General features: G+C 48.2%; 5 protein-coding genes across 5 annotated transcripts; 2 read left to right on the top strand and 3 right to left on the bottom strand.

Moving 5' to 3' along the window:
* Positions 1 to 1,051: 1,051 nt before the first annotated feature.
* On the bottom strand, positions 1,052 to 3,747 carry EV420DRAFT_1730861 (laccase; the record flags this gene model as incomplete). Its single annotated transcript, XM_060479916.1, has 17 exons — positions 1,052 to 1,367; positions 1,425 to 1,483; positions 1,541 to 1,564; positions 1,624 to 1,715; positions 1,777 to 1,833; positions 1,887 to 1,907; positions 1,965 to 2,609; positions 2,666 to 2,688; positions 2,742 to 2,803; positions 2,859 to 2,886; positions 2,942 to 3,028; positions 3,083 to 3,152; positions 3,202 to 3,235; positions 3,291 to 3,334; positions 3,395 to 3,463; positions 3,524 to 3,575; positions 3,626 to 3,747. The coding sequence occupies 17 exons, from the start codon at positions 3,742 to 3,744 to the stop codon at positions 1,312 to 1,314; spliced, it is 1,542 nt and encodes a 513-aa protein (XP_060323730.1). The 3' UTR covers positions 1,052 to 1,311.
* Positions 3,748 to 5,299: 1,552 nt separating this feature from the next.
* On the top strand, positions 5,300 to 7,444 carry EV420DRAFT_1581259 (uncharacterized protein). The gene is made up of 2 exons (XM_060474659.1): positions 5,300 to 5,334; positions 5,385 to 7,444. The coding sequence occupies exon 2, from the start codon at positions 5,409 to 5,411 to the stop codon at positions 6,957 to 6,959; it is 1,551 nt and encodes a 516-aa protein (XP_060323729.1). The 5' UTR covers positions 5,300 to 5,334; positions 5,385 to 5,408; the 3' UTR covers positions 6,960 to 7,444.
* Positions 7,445 to 9,845: 2,401 nt separating this feature from the next.
* EV420DRAFT_1730832 (uncharacterized protein) lies at positions 9,846 to 12,773 on the top strand (the record flags this gene model as incomplete). The annotated part of the gene is made up of 7 exons (XM_060479915.1): positions 9,846 to 10,163; positions 10,212 to 10,345; positions 10,400 to 10,538; positions 10,590 to 10,625; positions 10,687 to 10,702; positions 10,751 to 12,300; positions 12,357 to 12,773. The coding sequence occupies 7 exons, from the start codon at positions 9,846 to 9,848 to the stop codon at positions 12,771 to 12,773; spliced, it is 2,610 nt and encodes an 869-aa protein (XP_060323728.1).
* An 88-nt stretch (positions 12,774 to 12,861) lies between these two features.
* Positions 12,862 to 14,521, bottom strand: EV420DRAFT_1129170 (uncharacterized protein). Its single transcript, XM_060465972.1, has 3 exons — positions 14,286 to 14,521; positions 13,434 to 14,233; positions 12,862 to 13,378 (listed from the first exon to the last, which is right to left on the bottom strand). Exons 2-3 carry the CDS (start codon positions 14,215 to 14,217, stop codon positions 12,951 to 12,953), a joined length of 1,212 nt encoding a protein of 403 aa, XP_060323727.1. The 5' UTR covers positions 14,218 to 14,233; positions 14,286 to 14,521; the 3' UTR covers positions 12,862 to 12,950.
* A 748-nt stretch (positions 14,522 to 15,269) lies between these two features.
* EV420DRAFT_1581254 (uncharacterized protein) lies at positions 15,270 to 16,637 on the bottom strand. The gene has a single exon (XM_060474658.1). It carries the CDS (start codon positions 16,169 to 16,171, stop codon positions 15,626 to 15,628), a length of 546 nt encoding a protein of 181 aa, XP_060323726.1. The 5' UTR covers positions 16,172 to 16,637; the 3' UTR covers positions 15,270 to 15,625.
* Between the last annotated feature and the right edge of the window lie 1,359 nt (positions 16,638 to 17,996).

Below are 17,996 nucleotides of genomic sequence, written 5' to 3'. Positions count from 1 at the left end.
GCAAGAGAAAGAGACTTCAAGTCCATGGTAAATCGCGCTCAAGATATTATTAAGCTCAGCTGACTCGATCCACCAAGTACCTAGATCTTGGGGTGGGAAAGAGTAGACAAAACCAAGGACCATCCCTCTCCTGTGCATGCGAACAGTGCTTTGCCGTTTGTAGAGCATACTTTGGGTAGTCGCAAGGATGGGTGGCTCAGAGGGAAACAAAGATGTAATAAAGCAAAAATCTTTAGGGCCGAATAGTTCGGTTGGTCAGAGAGTCGTACTAATACTAGGTCTTTAGGTGCTATTAACGCGACGGTCTTGGGTTCGATCTCCACGTTGGCCGGTATCCGCTGTTGCAGTTCATTTTGTCAATTTTGTTTAAATGTTTGAAGTTCAAACTGTCGGGCGAGGGGGGAGAGGTAAGTTACTGGTAACTACCGGTAGTAAAGTCAAATGTGTCGAAACCTAGGTTTCGTGCGCTACGATACTTGAGTCTCGACTTAATGCTGCCAACCTGGTGCTCGGTGCTCAGTGCTTTTAAAACTCGCCTCATTCACGACTCGCTACAGAACCTGGGGCTGTGTATCCGAGTACTTCTCCAAAGTGACATACACATTTAAGTATTGTCCGCACGGTAAGGCAGAAAATTTAAGCAAAGCAGATACAGTTAAACCTTACTGGTCGCCTCCCTCAGTGTAAGTATTAGCGTTGTCGAGATAGGTTCGATCCCTGTCTTGACAGATGACTGGCAGCAATGGCCATTACAATATCTTGGAATCTCAATTGCTCCTATGGCGCGATGAATCTACCATGACGGACCTCAGGTTGCGCACTGAACTTCCATTGGCGGTAATCTACGGCTTTATACAGGGCCGAGGGTTATAGGAAACCTATCTACCGGTAGAAACTCCCAATTGGCTGGAGTGGCTAAGACGTGTTCGATTCGCACGTCGGCAAATGTATAGCGTCATTACATGACTTTGTTGAAGTCTTTCCGCAAGGGTCGAGGCGACCCGTGAGCTATCCCTTTTGCCGACACTCGCCGATTGCTTTTCTTCTTCATGTGGAACACCAAGCTCGTCAAATAGGGTTAGGAGCGAGGCTAGCATCTGTCGTTCCTTACTCCTGATACTCAAAAACCCTCCAGAAGATGCGCGTTTCCTCATAAAAAGATACATAATGTCATAAATAAAAACACGTGCATCTGGTATAAAATGGTATATATAGAGAAGAAACCCGCCAATATGGATGATAAATAATCAACTTGATGTCCAGAAGGAGAAAAAATAAGGATAGTCGGGACACTTAAGTATAAGTTATTATTCACAGCTGATCTGAGGTGAGGTTCCCGTAAATCGGACAGAGTTGGTCCCAAGCCGCTAAAGAAATTTCTTTCTCAGTATCTCTAACGGGATGAGGTAAAGGAGAAATCATACTCGGCATGTCTTGCATCTGAATCGTGTCGACGTCCTCGGCGAAAACGACCGCGAGACCGCTAAGGAGAGGGAAGAAGTCAGCTCTGGAAAGAATGGAAGAGTAGATGAGAACTCACATCTCTAAATGCCAGTCGATATGGCTGATACAGCATGGTTAGCATTCGTGTATCTTTCAGTGAGAAGTAAGATATTGATTTACCAGTGCAGGAACCAAGGACCGGCGTTGTCGGTTGTGAAGCGGATAGTAACGTTGTCAGTGCCAGAACCGGTGGAGACTACGTCTCTTCGAACCTGGAGAGAACAATTAGTTATCTATCCCCCATGAAGGAAGGGATGAGTAGCCAGGACTGACCGGGTTCGCGTAGTTGTATTCAGTGCTTCCTGCGCTTCGTACGACGTCAAAGGTATGCTAGAAAATGGGATTCATTACCAAGTTCGCAAAACAGTGGAGAATTATCTTACACCATGAAGATGGAAGGGATGCTGGAGACGAAAGGTCAGAATGAGAGTGCATAATGAGATAACAATTCGAATACTTACGGGACCGCCAACCGCCAACGCCGGAGCGCTTATCTCAATGACTTTATTCGGCGGGAGAGTATACACGCTCCCAGCAGGAAGCAAGTTCTGCGCAGTATTAGCTCCGCTCAAGATCTGCAAAAGCACTGGAGCGGTAGGCGGGATGAAAGATGCACCGTTGACCGTGAATTCAAAGTTATTGATATCGAACGCAAGAGCTAGGTTCAACGAGATGTCCGCCCCGCCAGCCTGCGGCAACCCCGGCGCACCAGGGTTCTCAAGCGGATGGAGGTTCGTCTCGAGGAGCGGTATGACGCTCGTCGTCTGATTACTCGTTGGGTCCACCCCGGACGGCGCCCCAACATAATGCACCACACCCGAGTTGATTCCACTCTCGAATCCCTGCGTCCCGAGGTTGGGGCTTGCGCGCATCCAGTAATTGCTGATCCTTTGGTTCGCATTGAGGATGAGGGAGTACCGCTGCCCGGCGAAGATCTGGACGGAGTCGACGACGAGTGGCTGGGTGTTCACGCCATCGGCCTCGATGACGGTGAGGTTGTGCGAGTCGATGGAGAATACCCAGTTGGGGTCGCAGGAAGTGGCTACGAGGCGGAGGCGGTATCGGAGTCCGCGGACTACGTTTAGTTGGAAGAGGTCCGAGGCGGGCTGCGTTTGATGCTTAGGAAGGAGGAGCATGGGAGAAGGAGATGAGAGGTACTTACGCCGCCTGCATAACGTCCTTTACCTATTTTGAAATTAGGAATTTAGGGTTGGAATGATAAATTTGTTCTGACGTACCGTTGATCAGGGTAGCATCAAAGACGGGTACTGGCCCGGCTGCGAGGGCCGGAGTATGGTACCTAGTGTGTTTCATCATGAGAGACTGTTGTTCGAGAGTCGGAAAGAAGTATTCACCAATCTGCGAGCGTGATCACTGTTGCCTCTGGAAGGCGTGTCAGTATGAAAATGTGACAGATCAGAAGGGAGAAATCTCAAACCGGTATCAACGTCGTAACGAGATCGATGAGGATCATTGGGGTCGTAAACGACCATGGGTCCACGTAGACCATCACAATATTGCGTAGCTGAAATTATCGCGTTACAATTCTGAGATGCGAAAACAAAAGGGAGAGACATACAGAGATGAGAATGATACCAAAATGTTCCCGCTTGATCGGGGACCGTGAAGTCGTATAGGAATGAATGGTTCTGCGACATGATCAGCGTCTAAAGAGCGGCAATGGAGAATTTCACTCACGGCAGCGATGGGGCACTGGTTGACGAAACTAGGCCTGTGGTCATGAGAGAGGTGAGATACGATGTGTTACATATCTGTTATATACTAACCCATCAGCCCATGAGGATCCTTTCTGAAATAGACCATGCCAATGCTATTATTACGGTCGTCAGAGAAACCCAGACAGCACATCAAGTAGGAAGATATCACTTACGATACTAGTGCTTCTTAACATCGTATTGTCCGTCAATCTATCAATGACGTTGAGTCTGAATCGGTCGCCCTAGAAGGAAAAAAAAGCAAGAATGAGATCAGAATGACTTGGTACGGCAAGGATGTATACCTTGTTTCCTTTGACAAGCGGGCCAGGGAAGGTCCCGCCAGCCAGGACGGCGCTGAAATGGGGTTAGCGAGAGCGAAAGGGTGGGGTGAGAGCGGCGCGTACCTTCTGGTGAAACCGTCAGGCGCAATATTTGCGTTGACGATCTGCATATTGGCGACGGGACCGATGGCGGCGTACGCCCCAGAGAATAAGGCGGAGACGAGGAGAAGAGCGGTAGACATCACCATCCTGATATGGTCTTGCTGTTAGATAGAACCGCTGATAGAGAGTCGACAAAATCCATCCCTCTTTATACCTCTCGATGGCCCATAAAATGTCTCACTCGTCCGACATCGCGGCAAGGTAATTGAATCTGATACGAGCGTCTGACAGCTCTAGACTAACATAAGTGTATGTCCTGGGGTTACGAGAGATGCGTTCGTACCTTGGGGTATGAATAGAGCCAGGGGTAAGAAGAAGACTAGTTGCAAGAACCAACCGCACCGTGCTGATCGTGTCTGTTGGTCAATTCGGGAACCTGAGGGAGTTTCGATGTTCCAATCAGAGATCAGGGAGGGTACGGATTTGTTACCCTCACATATTTCGATATGGATGTCTCGTGGTTCGAACACGAATTGGGCATTTGTGTCGATCGAGATAGCAAGTAGAGCTCTATGAAAACTGGGATACGTTTTTCTTGCCTTGGCAATTCACTGGTACACCTCGACCGTTGAACGCATGGGAGACTTTCCGCTATCTTTGAATTCTCAAGGAGTGGACATTCGTTTCACACCAAGTCACCGGTCACACCGTCGGGACAGGAACTTCACCTTCAGGTGCCTAGGGTTCCTACATGTCAGTTTACAGTCTACATTCTTTGATGTTAGCGGCCGACCTTCGCAACAGCACACCAGGACGGCTTATATCCGCCGCCGGCCCAATCACCCAACACGTTTGCCATGGCCCATGGATGAAACCTAGAGAAGTAGGGTGTGGCTGATACTATAGGACCGGCCCTGTGCGTGATGCGGTCCTCTGTATGACTTGAGCACAGTTAGTAAGTCGTCGAGATTTTCTCAAGTTTGGGGTATTACAAATTGAATCATTGTTCTGTTGCCGCGATGTCCTAGTACTGAGATTTTCGAGGTCAAATGCAAGGGCAGGATACGTTCGGCGACTAAAAAGTGGCGTGCGATGTTGATGTTGATGCGAACGTCGTCACCGTGGTTAGGTCTGAATCGGACTTGAATCGGATATTGAATTATTTCTTACCCCGTGGCCGACGGCACCATGCTGAACAAGTTAGCACTGATCATGATGGCTCATTCGAGGCTCGTTGTGCTCTGTCGCGTTCAAATGCATCCAAGGCCTGGAATCGTCCATCATTAACCTCTGCTCATCATTTTCTAGTTGATTCTTTCTGGTTTGTTACATTTATAAATTATGATTACTCGTCGGCTCATTCCAATGATTCGTTCGGTCTGTCTAGCTTTGGATCTCATTCTAGGGCGCTACTATTGCTCCCCAGCTGGTCCAATGACCGTACCACACGCATCTAGCGTGTCCGATTGTCGTCTAAGCCTCTTGGGCCATGGACGATAATAAGTATCACGTCTCCCCGAGCCATGTACACATGTTGCCGGATAAAATATCCAAGAAACCTTAGTACAACTAGTTGTTTAAATCGCGTTTTGCTTAGAACACGCGCTGGTCAAAAACGGGTATGTCTTTCCCATCACGGGAACTAATTGCAATAATCAAATAAACCCTGTGCCCAGATCAAACTCCCCTATCACAGCCACGACTCTCTGTATTCTTCCTGCCTTCAACAAGTACGCATCATTCGAGCTGTGTTAGAATTCTAGAGCCCTAACTTTCGCAGAATATGGCTCAGTGACCATCAATCATGTCAGACGGTGATCAAGTAGCTCCGAATGGTTCCGGAGTACATTCTCTGCCCAACGAAATGCTCTTGAAGATTTTCAAAACTACGTCCGACCTCCCGCTTTCTCCTCCCAGCTCTCGGCCCCATCTTCTCGCCCTCTGCGGCGTTAGTCGCCATTGGAGGAATCTGTGTCTGAATGATCCAGAGTTTTGGACCATTATTGACATACCATTTCACCAAGCGCACGTCCAGGATCCAGTTGAATGGGCATCAGTCCGGCTCCAACGGTCGAAATCGTGCCTTTTCGATGTCGTCCTGAAGGTTTCGTCCGCACAAGACACGGCAATCGGGGAATCTACGCGCCAGGTTATACAACTCGTGGCTAATCACGTTAGTCGCCTTCGACGGCTATCTGTATCGGCACCGTCACTGCAGTACCAAGGTATCGACTTCCTCTCCCCCCTCAAACCTCTTTTGGCTCCGGCTCTCACAGATCTGGAGATTTTCCTCTATGATTACAGAAGATTCGCTTCCGAGCTTACGACCAACGGCAGGTACAATCTTTTCGTGCATGGTGTCCCTCGGCTATCTCACCAGCGGCTCCTCGGAACCAATCCCCTTTGCCCCCTTACGCATCTCAGTTCGCTCGACATCTACCGTGTGTCGATATCCCCATTGACGTGTAAAGCGCTCTTTTCAGAGTGCCCGGCATTGAAGACTCTCGTCCTCCGAGGCGTGTGGCCTCTTGACGAAAGTACTCGGCTTGACACGTTACCGGAAGTTGAGGCCCCGTCTCTCCTTTCCCTAACCTTCGGTCAGATTCGTTCCCATACCGCCAACATTTCCATCTTGTCCATGCTTTCATGCCCCAATCTCGAATTTCTCGAGCTTCGCGGTCCTGCCGCCGGCATCCCGCCTTCCTTCGTTTTAGGGCTCGTCAAGCTGCGCACTCTTCGTTTCACGGAGTGCTCCACTCTCGTCAGTTCCCGTAGTGGACGGCTGATGGACTTTTCCGCACTACATGCCCTTCCCGCAGTAGCACACGTCCAATTCTATCACTCCGCTTGCGAAGACATTCTCCCCATTGGAGACCCACGGCCTCTAACCTCTCGCAGAAGACTTTCTATCGGTTCACAAGCTATGGCACTCCGTAGTGCGGAAGGTAGGAGGAACGCCGATAGGGACACCCTCGGTATCATGCGATCTCCTCCTGGAGAGCAAGCGAATTCGGGGACGCCGTCCGCGATCTGGCCAAATCTCCAAAGTGTAGTGGTAGATTCCATACGTCCCAAAGATGTGCAGTGGTTGTGTGATCTAGTCCACGATCGCCAAGGATCAGTGAAGACGATCAAGTTATCGCATTCAGCGAAGCGGCATCTGACGGGAAGCCTAATAATGCAGGGAGATGAGCCTGATGTCAGGTTCCTCTTGGCGTCAACTGTGTTCTGGAAACATAAACCGGACCCGGGTCATATCGGTGTGGATAAATGGATGGGGATCCATGTCGAGGTTCGAGATATAGGAAGCGAGGATATGTTAGGCTACGTACCCTTGGATTCCGATGGAATATAGATGTTCCTGTATAGCAAAAACCCCTCTTCGTAACTCAACTGTACGAAAACTCTGATGCATTCGAGTCAATTTATGTTGATGATTAGGGCCGCAGCCTTTTCCATCAGCATCACGCTCGAGACATCATTTTTTGCAATCAAACTTGGCGTAACAAATGCGGTAAGTGGCGGAAAGGCCGCTGGATACTGATTTTGCACGGTGTTGCATATGGAAGTGATCTACCATTGACGTCAGTGCAAGCGAGGCGCTAGCAGGGACGGAATTAGATGCATTCTAAAAACAGCCATCTATTTTTGCCTATCCGCAGTCCTGCCCTCACTTCAGCTTAGGTACATTCAAAGCGAAATACTTCTCCTGGCACATCTGGTCGTAATCCTGCATTCAATACTATTCAATACTTCAGTTTTCTGTGGGCCGATCAGCGTGAGTACTACTGAAGCCGGACAATTCATATCCCCTGAATCTTTTTTACCTTCTAATACAACAAATTGCGCCTACGATCACCGCTCGGATATTCTGAAGAGATAAAATACCTTGTGTCCTATAGTACGGAGAAATTTCGGTCATAGCGCGCTGTAATGGGGTGCGATCTACGGATCTCTTAGATCCATGACTCCCAGCACCAAACCATGAAAAGTCTCATACACGCCATTCCCCGTGCGCCGCACTGGCTATAGTACATGCTCGCGACCTACTTCCAAGTTATGTGTTCCGGCGGCAAAACTATGACTTTTATCTTATCGCTGTTTATTGACCCGGTGAGGGTGCGAGCTTGAAGCGCTAAGTTACCCTTGCTTTGCTGCTCAAACAATTCCTTTTTTGATTTTCTGTAATGTTATTATAGTTGTAGAACTTTCAACGACATACCATCGTGGTTTTAGAAGATGGAGACTGACTTTTTTGTTCACTAGGTAGCTTGTATTTTTACAATGGATACAAAATGGAATCCTTCAAAAATTGGAAAGGTTCGTTGGAACATCAACGTGACATATACTTAGTCTAGGTTGGGGCTCCGGGCTGAGAAGCGACAATTAATATTACATTTCAAGGAATACGGAGCTTACAGACTCGTTTGCTTTGGAAATAACTGGTCCTCCCGTGTGAGAGCATTACGAACGTGGAGCGACTGACGATTGACGCTGAAAATCTCATGAGATTTACAATTCACGAGATCCTCCGATCGCTGGAGGAAGTAAACATAAAATGCATCATGTTGTAAAAGTACCGTCTAGTAAAGCTTCCCGCCGCTTGTCTCCATTTACATTGTCACTAACCCTTAAGTAAAGGTCGTGGGTGAAGAGAGACGCGCATTAGACGCATGGCAAGTCCCAGGCTACCTAGTGAATTCACTGCAGACGTGACCCGGTGATGACCGTCGCTGTCGAAAGCCTATGGAGTCGGACAGTTCGGTCCGGAAGCGTTTATGATGACAAATGCCGGGTCAATACTTACCTCCGACACCCATGTTGAATTGACTCAACACCTATTTCATGAGTCGACGATGTGTGCAACTGCAATCTATTTCCGCGCAGTTCTTGGACTTTATCAATTAAAATCGATACAGCCGGTGGCCGACTGCAAGCAGAAAGCCAAAGAGCCGTTTACCGGTGGTTACTAGCTACTAGTTAGTTGTTATCCAGGGACCAGTGGTTGTCCTTAGGACAATATTCAGAGACACGGTGCGTGTCGCTACATAAAATATTCTCTGTCATCTCTCATCATTACGCCTAAACACAATTCAGGAAGTCGTTTCATTTGCCGGGACTGATATTCCGAGCCTAAAGTCGCTAGGTAATCACTTCCCAGTTATGAGTCGCGATAAACTGGCGATTCGCGGTAGCAAATTCAATGCGATATATTGAAGCTTCAATTCGAGTGACTATTTTGTGTACAAGACGTCGACCCTTGACTGAACAGGTGATCGTTTAACGGCATTCCTGAATGAATGAAGATTTGTTTGAAAATCATTTCTGATTCATTACAAACGATTCATATTCTGTTCGAAGTGGCCCTTGGGGAGTCTATGAGTGGTAAGCGTTCGATTTCTGCATTGTCATGCATCTTATTTCCAGATAGGCATCAGGCTCCCGTCTTCAAGCCATCCTTACCCAGTATTAATGCTAATTATCCTGCTCAATTCAGTCGATGGTATGTGTCCGTCTCGGTTCTTGTAGTAAGCAACAGCCAACATAAACCGTAGATCCCTTGTATATTTGCTCATACCATGGTATTGTCCAAGGAAATGCTGTACGATCTGAAGGTGCCGTCACCCACAAGGCGTATATTGCTTCTATCACTCGTTTCCTCGAGGCGACGAATTTTGTCGTGCATTCACCACACTTCTGTGTGTATGTGCAGTGTTGGTACTGTCGCTGCATTTCCATCCTTTCCGTCCTGTTACAGCGTCGTGCGGAAGCCGACAGGATTTTCAAGTGTCCGTCCCACAAGCTTGCAAAAGTTGAAGTGTTTGCGGCTGCTCATCATCCAGCGTCTAAGGTGCACAGGCCCAAGAACCATGCTACAATCACGTTGCGCACTCTGAAACATGTCCTATACCACATTTCACCTCTGGGGATCCCCTTCGGCTAAATGTTTGAAGAGTTATTTCTACCGATATGAATGTCATCTGGCAGGGCCAACGCTTATTTCGCCCCTTTTTATCACCTTTTCCCCACAGCGTTGGACTCCGCTCGACGAATCATCAAGCAATAACTATCTTACACCTCGCAAGCAGACGCCTGTAGTAACTCGCAATGTTCAGACGAGTAGCAGTGCCTTGGTACTGTGGTCAAGGGGCTCGCGCGCTTGATTCTATCTCGTTTCACATTGGCAAGACATAAATATTCAGAAGACGGGAACCCTCCAACATTGGCTGACCATTCGAGAATGGGATTCCACAGCTTTCTTCGTCGAGTCTTCTGTTGCTTACATCCGAAGCCTTTAGATGATTCTAACGCACCCCATAAACCCACGACAGAGTCTTCTACTACCTCTTCTCCTCAGACAACGAACACATTTACTCCCGATTACGCTCAGAACGACGTAGCTCGGTTTCCCAGAAACACCGTAGCCCCGGAGCAGGGGAATGTTGTTCATGGATTGAAGACGACGCTCATTCTGCTGCAGAGGACACTTGGAGAGGTACCCATACCCGGTGTAAAACCCTTCCTTAGCATCAGCCTTGACATTGTAGACCTCATAGAGGTAAGAACTTCTTTTCTTCTCTTACTGTATCTGATACCATATATCTAGAAAATGACGTCTAACCAACGCGACTTCATTGAGATATACGATTTAATGCTGGAGATAAATGTTCGGTTTACCGTACTGAAAAACCGTTACTCAATGCCAGAGGAGTTGGAAGAGAGGGTCGCTTCAATTGCCAGGTACTTTCAAAAGGAACTTCCTTTCTGCTCGAGTTTGTCTCATTCTTCTCACAGTCATATTGACGAATTCCTGCCTGCACTTCAAGATTTAATCAATCGCGGATTCCTCGAGCGTGCTTGGACTGCAAAAGACGATCAACTTCTGGTTGTGCGTTTCTTCAGCCGTATCAAACAAGATCTCGACTCCTTGACTGTACGTTTCATCACACTTAGAAGCCTTCATTGTTCTCAGTGTCGTTTACAGGGAGACGCAGCCATCCATGCGGCAGCCAATGTTTCAGTTAGTCCTTCGCTGTATCTCTTCCTCGACAAGTTCCAATTCACACCCTCCATCTGCATAGATACTGGTCGACAATGGTAAGAAGTTCTTGGTCGATAGTCTTCAACATTGCTAATAATTCTTAGAGCTGCGCAAGAATCTTCAGTTTGTTCAGACTGCAGTGTGGGACGTTGGCAACGGCCCGGACGAATCCCTCCCGGAAACGCGCCAAGATATCCTTCGTGATCTCACCTCATGGTTGAAAGACGACACTCAGCCGCACGTTTGCCTGCTACATGGCATGGCGGGAACTGGAAAGACTGCCATAGCCAAGAGCTTCTGCCGAGACGCCCAGGAACGTGGTGTTTTGGGTGGCACCTTCTTCTGCTCTCGCAAGAACGAGGAACGGAGGAACGCGGGTCGCATTATCCCGTCAATCGCCTTTCAGCTCTCAGCATTCAATAACTCATATGGAAGACAGTTGGCGAAAATCATAAAAGGCTGGAACGGGTTGGTTACTGCAAATCCGGCAGATCAATGGAAAAAGTTGATCATTGAACCTTTTGAAACGATGGCGCCAGGTTCTGTTCCTGTCTTAATTGTAATCGATGGGATCGATGAATGCGATGATAAAGAAGGTCGAGGCGTGCTTTGGGCGTGTCTCTCGGGGCCGATGCCGGGAAACCTCAAAGTCCTCGTAGCAGCTCGACCTGATGGCAATTCGCATGCTCGAAATATCTATAGTGTCAATCTCAACTCGTTCCGTCAATTCGCCGACTCTGATATCCAGCTTTATGTTCAGAAGCGCCTTCAGAAACTCTCTCCTCCTGGAATGCAATGGCCGCCAAATGAAGATGTTTCACGCATCGTAAAGCAATCGCAAGGTTTGTTCATTTACGCTGCTGAGGTGTGTCGGCAGGTGGAGGCACCGGGTTCTGCAGTGATACATCTATCCAACTTGTTGAACAAGACGAGGGATATACCGGCCGGCATGCAACGCTTCTACGGGAGAATTTTTGTATCTGCTGTTGGATCATTCAGCGATGAGAATATCGCAGTATGTCGGTCCATCTTGGGGATGCTTGCGCTTTGGAAAGAACAGAAGCTTTCTTTATCGGATCTTTCCACTCTTCATGGTCACGATACAACGCACGTGCGAAGTTTGCTGGTTGGTTTCCATTCCATCCTGCACATACCCGAGGACGTCACAGATTCCGTACGCGTTTACCATCCTTCCTTGACCGAATTCTTGATAGCCCGTCAAGTATGGCAATCTCGATGTGACTTAGATGGTTGTGAAAATAGCCAATGTCGAGATCATCCGCGCCTCGATTTCTTCCGTCTATATATGCCGAAGAAACAGCATCATCTTTCCATCACCACCAAACTCCTACAGTACATGACCAGGCATATTCCCACCGATATAGGAATTGCGCAGCGTGATATCGGAACAAGTCATCTCGTAGGTGTGCGAAGATCACCTGTCGACGGGGCTCTCGAGTATGCTTGCAGGCATTGGGCAGATCATCTCTTTTTGTCGGACTCCGACAGTAGAAGAGATGTTAACGGATTAGCCACTTTGGTTATCAGTTTCCTGGAAGCAAAGGGTGGTTTGTGGCTTGGAATAATTGTCAGCAACGAAGGCGACTCTTTTCATGAGCCATTGCGCGATCTTCAGAGTGTTGATACATGGCAGGTATGTATCCACGCATTAATCTGAGACTGTTCGTTTACGCGTCTTTCATCTTTTAGCGCCTTCATTCATCAACATTCGTACCAGAGACCCAGAAGGCTCTTCAATGGCTGATACGAGTCGGTATATCGAGGCTAGAAACTGTCATCCGCTCGGAAGGAAGGCACATGCGTCTCGAAGAGACGATCACGCAGGACGTGCGGCCTACGACGTCGCCCATCTTCCCTCATGATGCCCACAGAGCCCCGCCTCTTCATTCCCCCACGACCGGTCCCCAACTCCAGATGCCTATCCCTTCCGTCTTCGATTCTCCTCATACGCAGGCTCGAGCAGGAGCAGTGCCTTATTCATATACCAATCACACTCTGCGGCACTATCGCTCTTGGCAGAAAGAGGACTCTCTTGCGAGTCGCTGGCGGCAGTCACTCCTGATCAGGCCATCTAAGTCATCCTGCTTTGCCGAGGAAATGCCTTGACACCTGGCGTTGGATGGGTGGTAGCCGGTCTACTTATGTTTAATAATATATATGTGTGTTTTCTGCTTGATTGGGTTTATCTTTGACTAACGGATTACTTGACATTCTCGCGTCAGCAGAGAACGGTAGATAAAGCTTCATTAGGGTCCAAGATACTTGTATGATATACATATATATCTAAAAAGCCTCCAAGCGCACTTTTTTGGGCAACACCACGCGCATGATACCGCGCTCTATCAAGTCCCTGCACTCACTCTCGATACCCCTTTTCCTCCCCAGGAAGTTTCGAGGACAAGAAGGTATCTGAAGCTCGACAACAACCTGTTCCAGAGACTCCTTCCCTGACAAGGCAGAATCAATCATTTGCCATACGTTCTGCCAAGGTTTGTTTTCCGCCTTGTCAAGGTACGTGAAAGCCATGGCGATTCGAATGCTGATGGATCGAACATCCCTCGCTGCGGCGATGCTCGATATCCACCAGCGCAAGTAGTCTGCATAGTTCCCGACTCTGAGACCGACGTCGATAATCAGGTGTTCAGTTGATTGCAGGGCTAGCGGATGGACGCCTAGGACCCATGGCAGTGGCACCCCTGGGGTTGAAACACCTGGCAAAGGGACGACGGTGAGATACATGGCCGATATGAAGGGGAACTTGTTTACCATTATCCACTCGCGTGATGCCTAGTTTCCTGAGGGTCCTCGGTATGTGAGGAAGAAATCTCCCGATACGGACAATGTCTGTCTGGTTCGCGCACCGGACCTCGAACATGTTCAGGTTATCGATGCGAAAAGGTTGGTTATTAAAGGGAAACTCTGAGAATAGGCGCGTGTTTGATTTGCGTGTCTCAACAGACCTAGCGGTGACCGTGAGGTTCTCAATACGGGGAGGCCCACATACGTCCAGGTTATTGACCCAGGGAAATTCGGTATCGGCTGCTGAGGAGATGGAAGCACCGAAGAGATTGAGCGATATTAGCCTGGGAAAGCAGCGCATGGCAAAAGCGAACGCGTTGATACTCGTAAAGTCAGATCCATTGATCGTCAAGGTCTCTATGGGGAGAGCGGCCAAGGCCTCGATAGCCTCGCGATTCCGAAAATGGTGAATGTAAACGTGGTTCATGAACACAGTTTTGACGTTCCGCATATACCGCAGCATACTGGCTGCTTGGGGTTCTGTGAGAAAGACTGTAGAGAAATGAAAGGTGTGGATGTACGCCGGAATGTGTGGAACCTGACCCCAGCAATCGACGAGAAGCCCGAGATTGCGTTGCGGCACTGGGTTAACACGGAACGTGCCGAATATGAGAAAGCGCGTGCGAGGATAAAAGGAGCGAGATACCGAAGAGCATGCTAGTAATGCTCTGGTATCCCCCGCAAGTTCGTCTATGATTCTGTCACAGAGCTCGAGTGGAAGAACTACTCCATTTTCTACAGGCTGACTCATCGTGCCAAAGGACTGACTGGAATTCAATCAACATTTTACATTAATAGATTGATTTGAGCATCGCATACCCAGCTATACCCACAATTTCCAATACGACGCGAGCCACTGACCGCTTGAAAGAAGATGAACGAGAGAAAAGCCTTTTGCACCAGGCTCGACGGCAGACAGACTTGTAGACGAGAGCGTAGAATAGAATAAAAAGAGTGCTCGTACCAGACGAGGCGAAAAAGAGTGGCTAGTGAATGATAGAGAAGCAGAACAAAAAGTTGTTACGGCAGCCGATTAAGAAATTTAAAAGAAAGCGTCAAAATCACGTGGAGAGACCAACTCGGGACGAGTTTTGCAAATTGAATTTGAACGTTCATTTCACGGCTTATGTATGTACTTCGCAAATACTGTAGACTCCTAGAGGACGGGGTTTTCAGAAACCACTACCCGAGTCATGGACAGATACCTTGTTTTATTATGTGCAAAGTCCCTTTCGATTCCCCGATTTGGATATTTTTGCTTCGTGGTGTTCGTTATGATCATTGGTGTATTATGCATTAGTGTGTTTAAAAAAACGGTGCAACGTTTTCACCTCGGAAATCATTTCCTTTATATTTCATTTGCGACGTGCATGCGTAGTCACCGATGAGACACTGCCGGTCATGACGACGCTCGCCCACCGACTCGCAGATTTGAATACAGGATGAAGTCCGTTTCCCTGAAATCCTCTGTGTTTAAGCAGTACCTCACAGATAGCTATATACAGAGTAGTCTTGCAGTTGACCATCCTGAAACAGGGCAGTCCGGGCATCTTTAAACCAACCTTAAACTCCACTTTATTGCTCCACATTTATCCCATCTGAGTAGCCACCCAGATAGGCTCCTCCGTGATACGATAAGCCTGAATGGCAGTTTCTTATTTTATCGGGGACTGACCGTGGGCTCCTTTTGGAAATTTACTTTGGCTATTTTGTCGGTTCCGCAACATTCGAACCGTCGTTCAACACCTGATTCGCCGTTAATGATCTCTTTTCTGACAGACGTCTCTTAACATACGTAGCCCAAATGAGGTGCTTGCGGAGGAGGGGAAACACATCTCGAATATCAAGTTTAAGGGGCGTAGTATGTTCCTTTCAATGTGCGGGGTAGACGAAAGATATAAAAGTATGCATCGTCTACAGGTCAATGCGATAAAATGTAGGTAGTTCCTAGTCACGACGAAGTTTTGGGAATATAAGCGATATACAAGGCATAGAATGAATGGGTATAGTATGTAGCTGTTGTTCGTAAACCATAGGTGAACTGTATAATCTGAGTGCGAGGAGAAAAGATTAAATGGTCATACAGTAGGTTATTATCAAAGTCCAGATGATCCCATAATAGTGAATTGTCGCTGAAGCGGATCGCTTCTTTCCGTCCTTCAATTCGTGCAGGCGCTCACGAAAGCATCCATCATCCTCTGCAGCGTTATCTTCCCTTCCCTCGTCTCCACGAAATCCGAAGGGACGTCGATATATTCCGCAGGCTCCGACCATCCATCCCAATCCTTCACTTTTGCCACAAAGACGTCCCCCCTCACCGTGGTGTCCTTCCGAAAATGCAAATTCCGCTGCAAACGCCCATCGATGCAGCGGAAGAAATAGTAGCTCCCATTCAGAGCCTCGGTGTGTTGGTCGGCGACATCGACTCGGCGAAGGGTACGCTTTCGCCATATTCCCTCCTCTGATTTGGCGTCAGTGGCGTAGTGGAAGGTCCAGAAGATGCGGACATCAGGGATGTGGAAGAGGAAACAGTCATCGAGCTTGTCGTCGTTGATATAGGTGGTTTCGAGGCGGACCATATGAGGTTCTGAGCCATCTGCAGGTATCTGAATACACTCGATGGTGAGGGGAGTATATTCCGACTGCGTAACGGCAGGCGGCGGTGAATGGGTTGTGGGGAAAATATCTGCCATCCATGACAACATAATGAAGAGAGGCTTTACCGGGGTAATTTGAGTTTGAGTATTGAAGCTAGGTTCGACACTGAGTATTGGTTGGTGAAGAGTTGGATCAGCTTGGCGTTAATATAGCCAGCAGAGATAGCCGACGCCACCAACCGCGGATAACGGGGAGTGGGCGCCTCTCTGTGACCGAATCGGAGCCATGATTATCGCTCTAACGCCCGAGAGAAGCCCAGATTCTGGTGAATAGAGGGATCTGTTTCCGCTTAACCGACTCAATCGTCCGTCTTGTTTCATGGATCGCGGTTCATCAAGCATCACCGTTTTCAATTGGCGTCATTCAGTCGCAATTTTGTGACTCAGAACAGCATGAATCAACGAAATTTAGAGGCATGCGCGACCAAGGAATGATTTGAAGGCGCCTTAACAACATAAGAAGCCGGAGGCTATCGTGATGCGGTGACAGAAGAGAAAGGGAGGAGGAAGGAAGCCGGTTATCTCCGAATAAGCCAGGAAACGGCCGGACCATCTGATGTCAGGGTCCTCCGGATCACGAGGGCACCTTTTCCTTTGCGCCTGCAATTTCTGCGCTGAAATTGATTTGACGCGAGCTTACTACAATGCAAAATCAACTCGGTCTGTTACTATAGTGGACCCTTGTGGTGACATCTATTTCTGCCCATTTACTATTCTTCGTGCCAACGAAGCGGAAGTAGGTCTTGTGTTCTCTTCATTCAATTCCTCCAGCTAAAACTGCGCTTCCCGACACGTCGGCTAGTGCGGTCCCGGGGGAAATTACGCGCTGACAATTGAGCATATAAATGCCGGGGTAGTCGTGAGCATGGAAGCGAAGGCTATTTGCTCTGGGACGTTTAATTCATTGTCCAGCCTTTACCCGCCGCAGCACATACTTCAGGCACACACCGTTCGTTAATCCGTTCCTGCGCCCGCTTCCTCTTGCGCCTCAATTGAAAACAGCAGTATGATATAAAACACATCTCACGAATACTGGTCTGGATCCCACGCTCAGGGAAAACTGCCCACAGCTCAGGTACTTGGATCCATTTATAGGTTCATGAGTCACCAACCGACTGCCTCCTCCTCCATCTACCCCCGTATAGACCGATTCTATTCTCTTCTGGGTTGTAACAGCTTTACAGCTTCACTGCTCCTCGGTCTCTCGTGACCGCGTTAGGATCCCAGAGCTTCGTAGAAAAGGAAATCACACCCTTAGCCACGCACGGGCCCCCGCAAGATGACGCCAACAGGGTTCTCTTTCCAAAGGTTAATTTATTTCCGGTGTTTTGTCCTGTCAGTTGACAATAATCTTTGCAGCGGTTAACCCGAAGCGCTGTTGCTTCTAGTGGTCATCCGTAGGCTTCGCGTTCATGTCTTGATCTAGGCTCTGGTCACTAAAATTTGATAGTCATCAATCCAGAGTGAATATCTGAAGCTCTTGATTTTGAACTTATCAGCATGTGGAATGAAAGATGTAAAGCGTCCTTCGGCATCGGTCGTTGCGTGCTGACCACAAGTTGATAGTTCTCCACTCCGCACACGGATACCTTTCGGAGGATAAGACTATGTGTCGAAGAACGCAGAAATTTACCAACCAAAGTAAGTTCCTCCGTGACTGTTGAAAAGACGACACGAAACGCTGTGCTAAGGGTAAAGGCATTCCACTGTAGACTCCCAAGCCCGGAAATCGGTATACCTTTGATAAGTAACCATCAATTACCGGCTGGGACGACGAGGAATACGACCTGATTATAAGACTTCTCTCCTCTGAGATGCAGGTATCCAGTTTTTTTTTCTGGATCATCGAAATCGAAAATGATGCTGGCCTTCT

The sequence above is a fragment of the Desarmillaria tabescens genome, assembly GCF_030435595.1.
Source record: "Desarmillaria tabescens strain CCBAS 213 chromosome Unknown EV420scaffold_74, whole genome shotgun sequence".
Lineage (NCBI taxonomy): Eukaryota > Fungi > Basidiomycota > Agaricomycetes > Agaricales > Physalacriaceae > Desarmillaria > Desarmillaria tabescens.
This window is presented reverse-complemented; position numbering and strand designations above follow the sequence as displayed.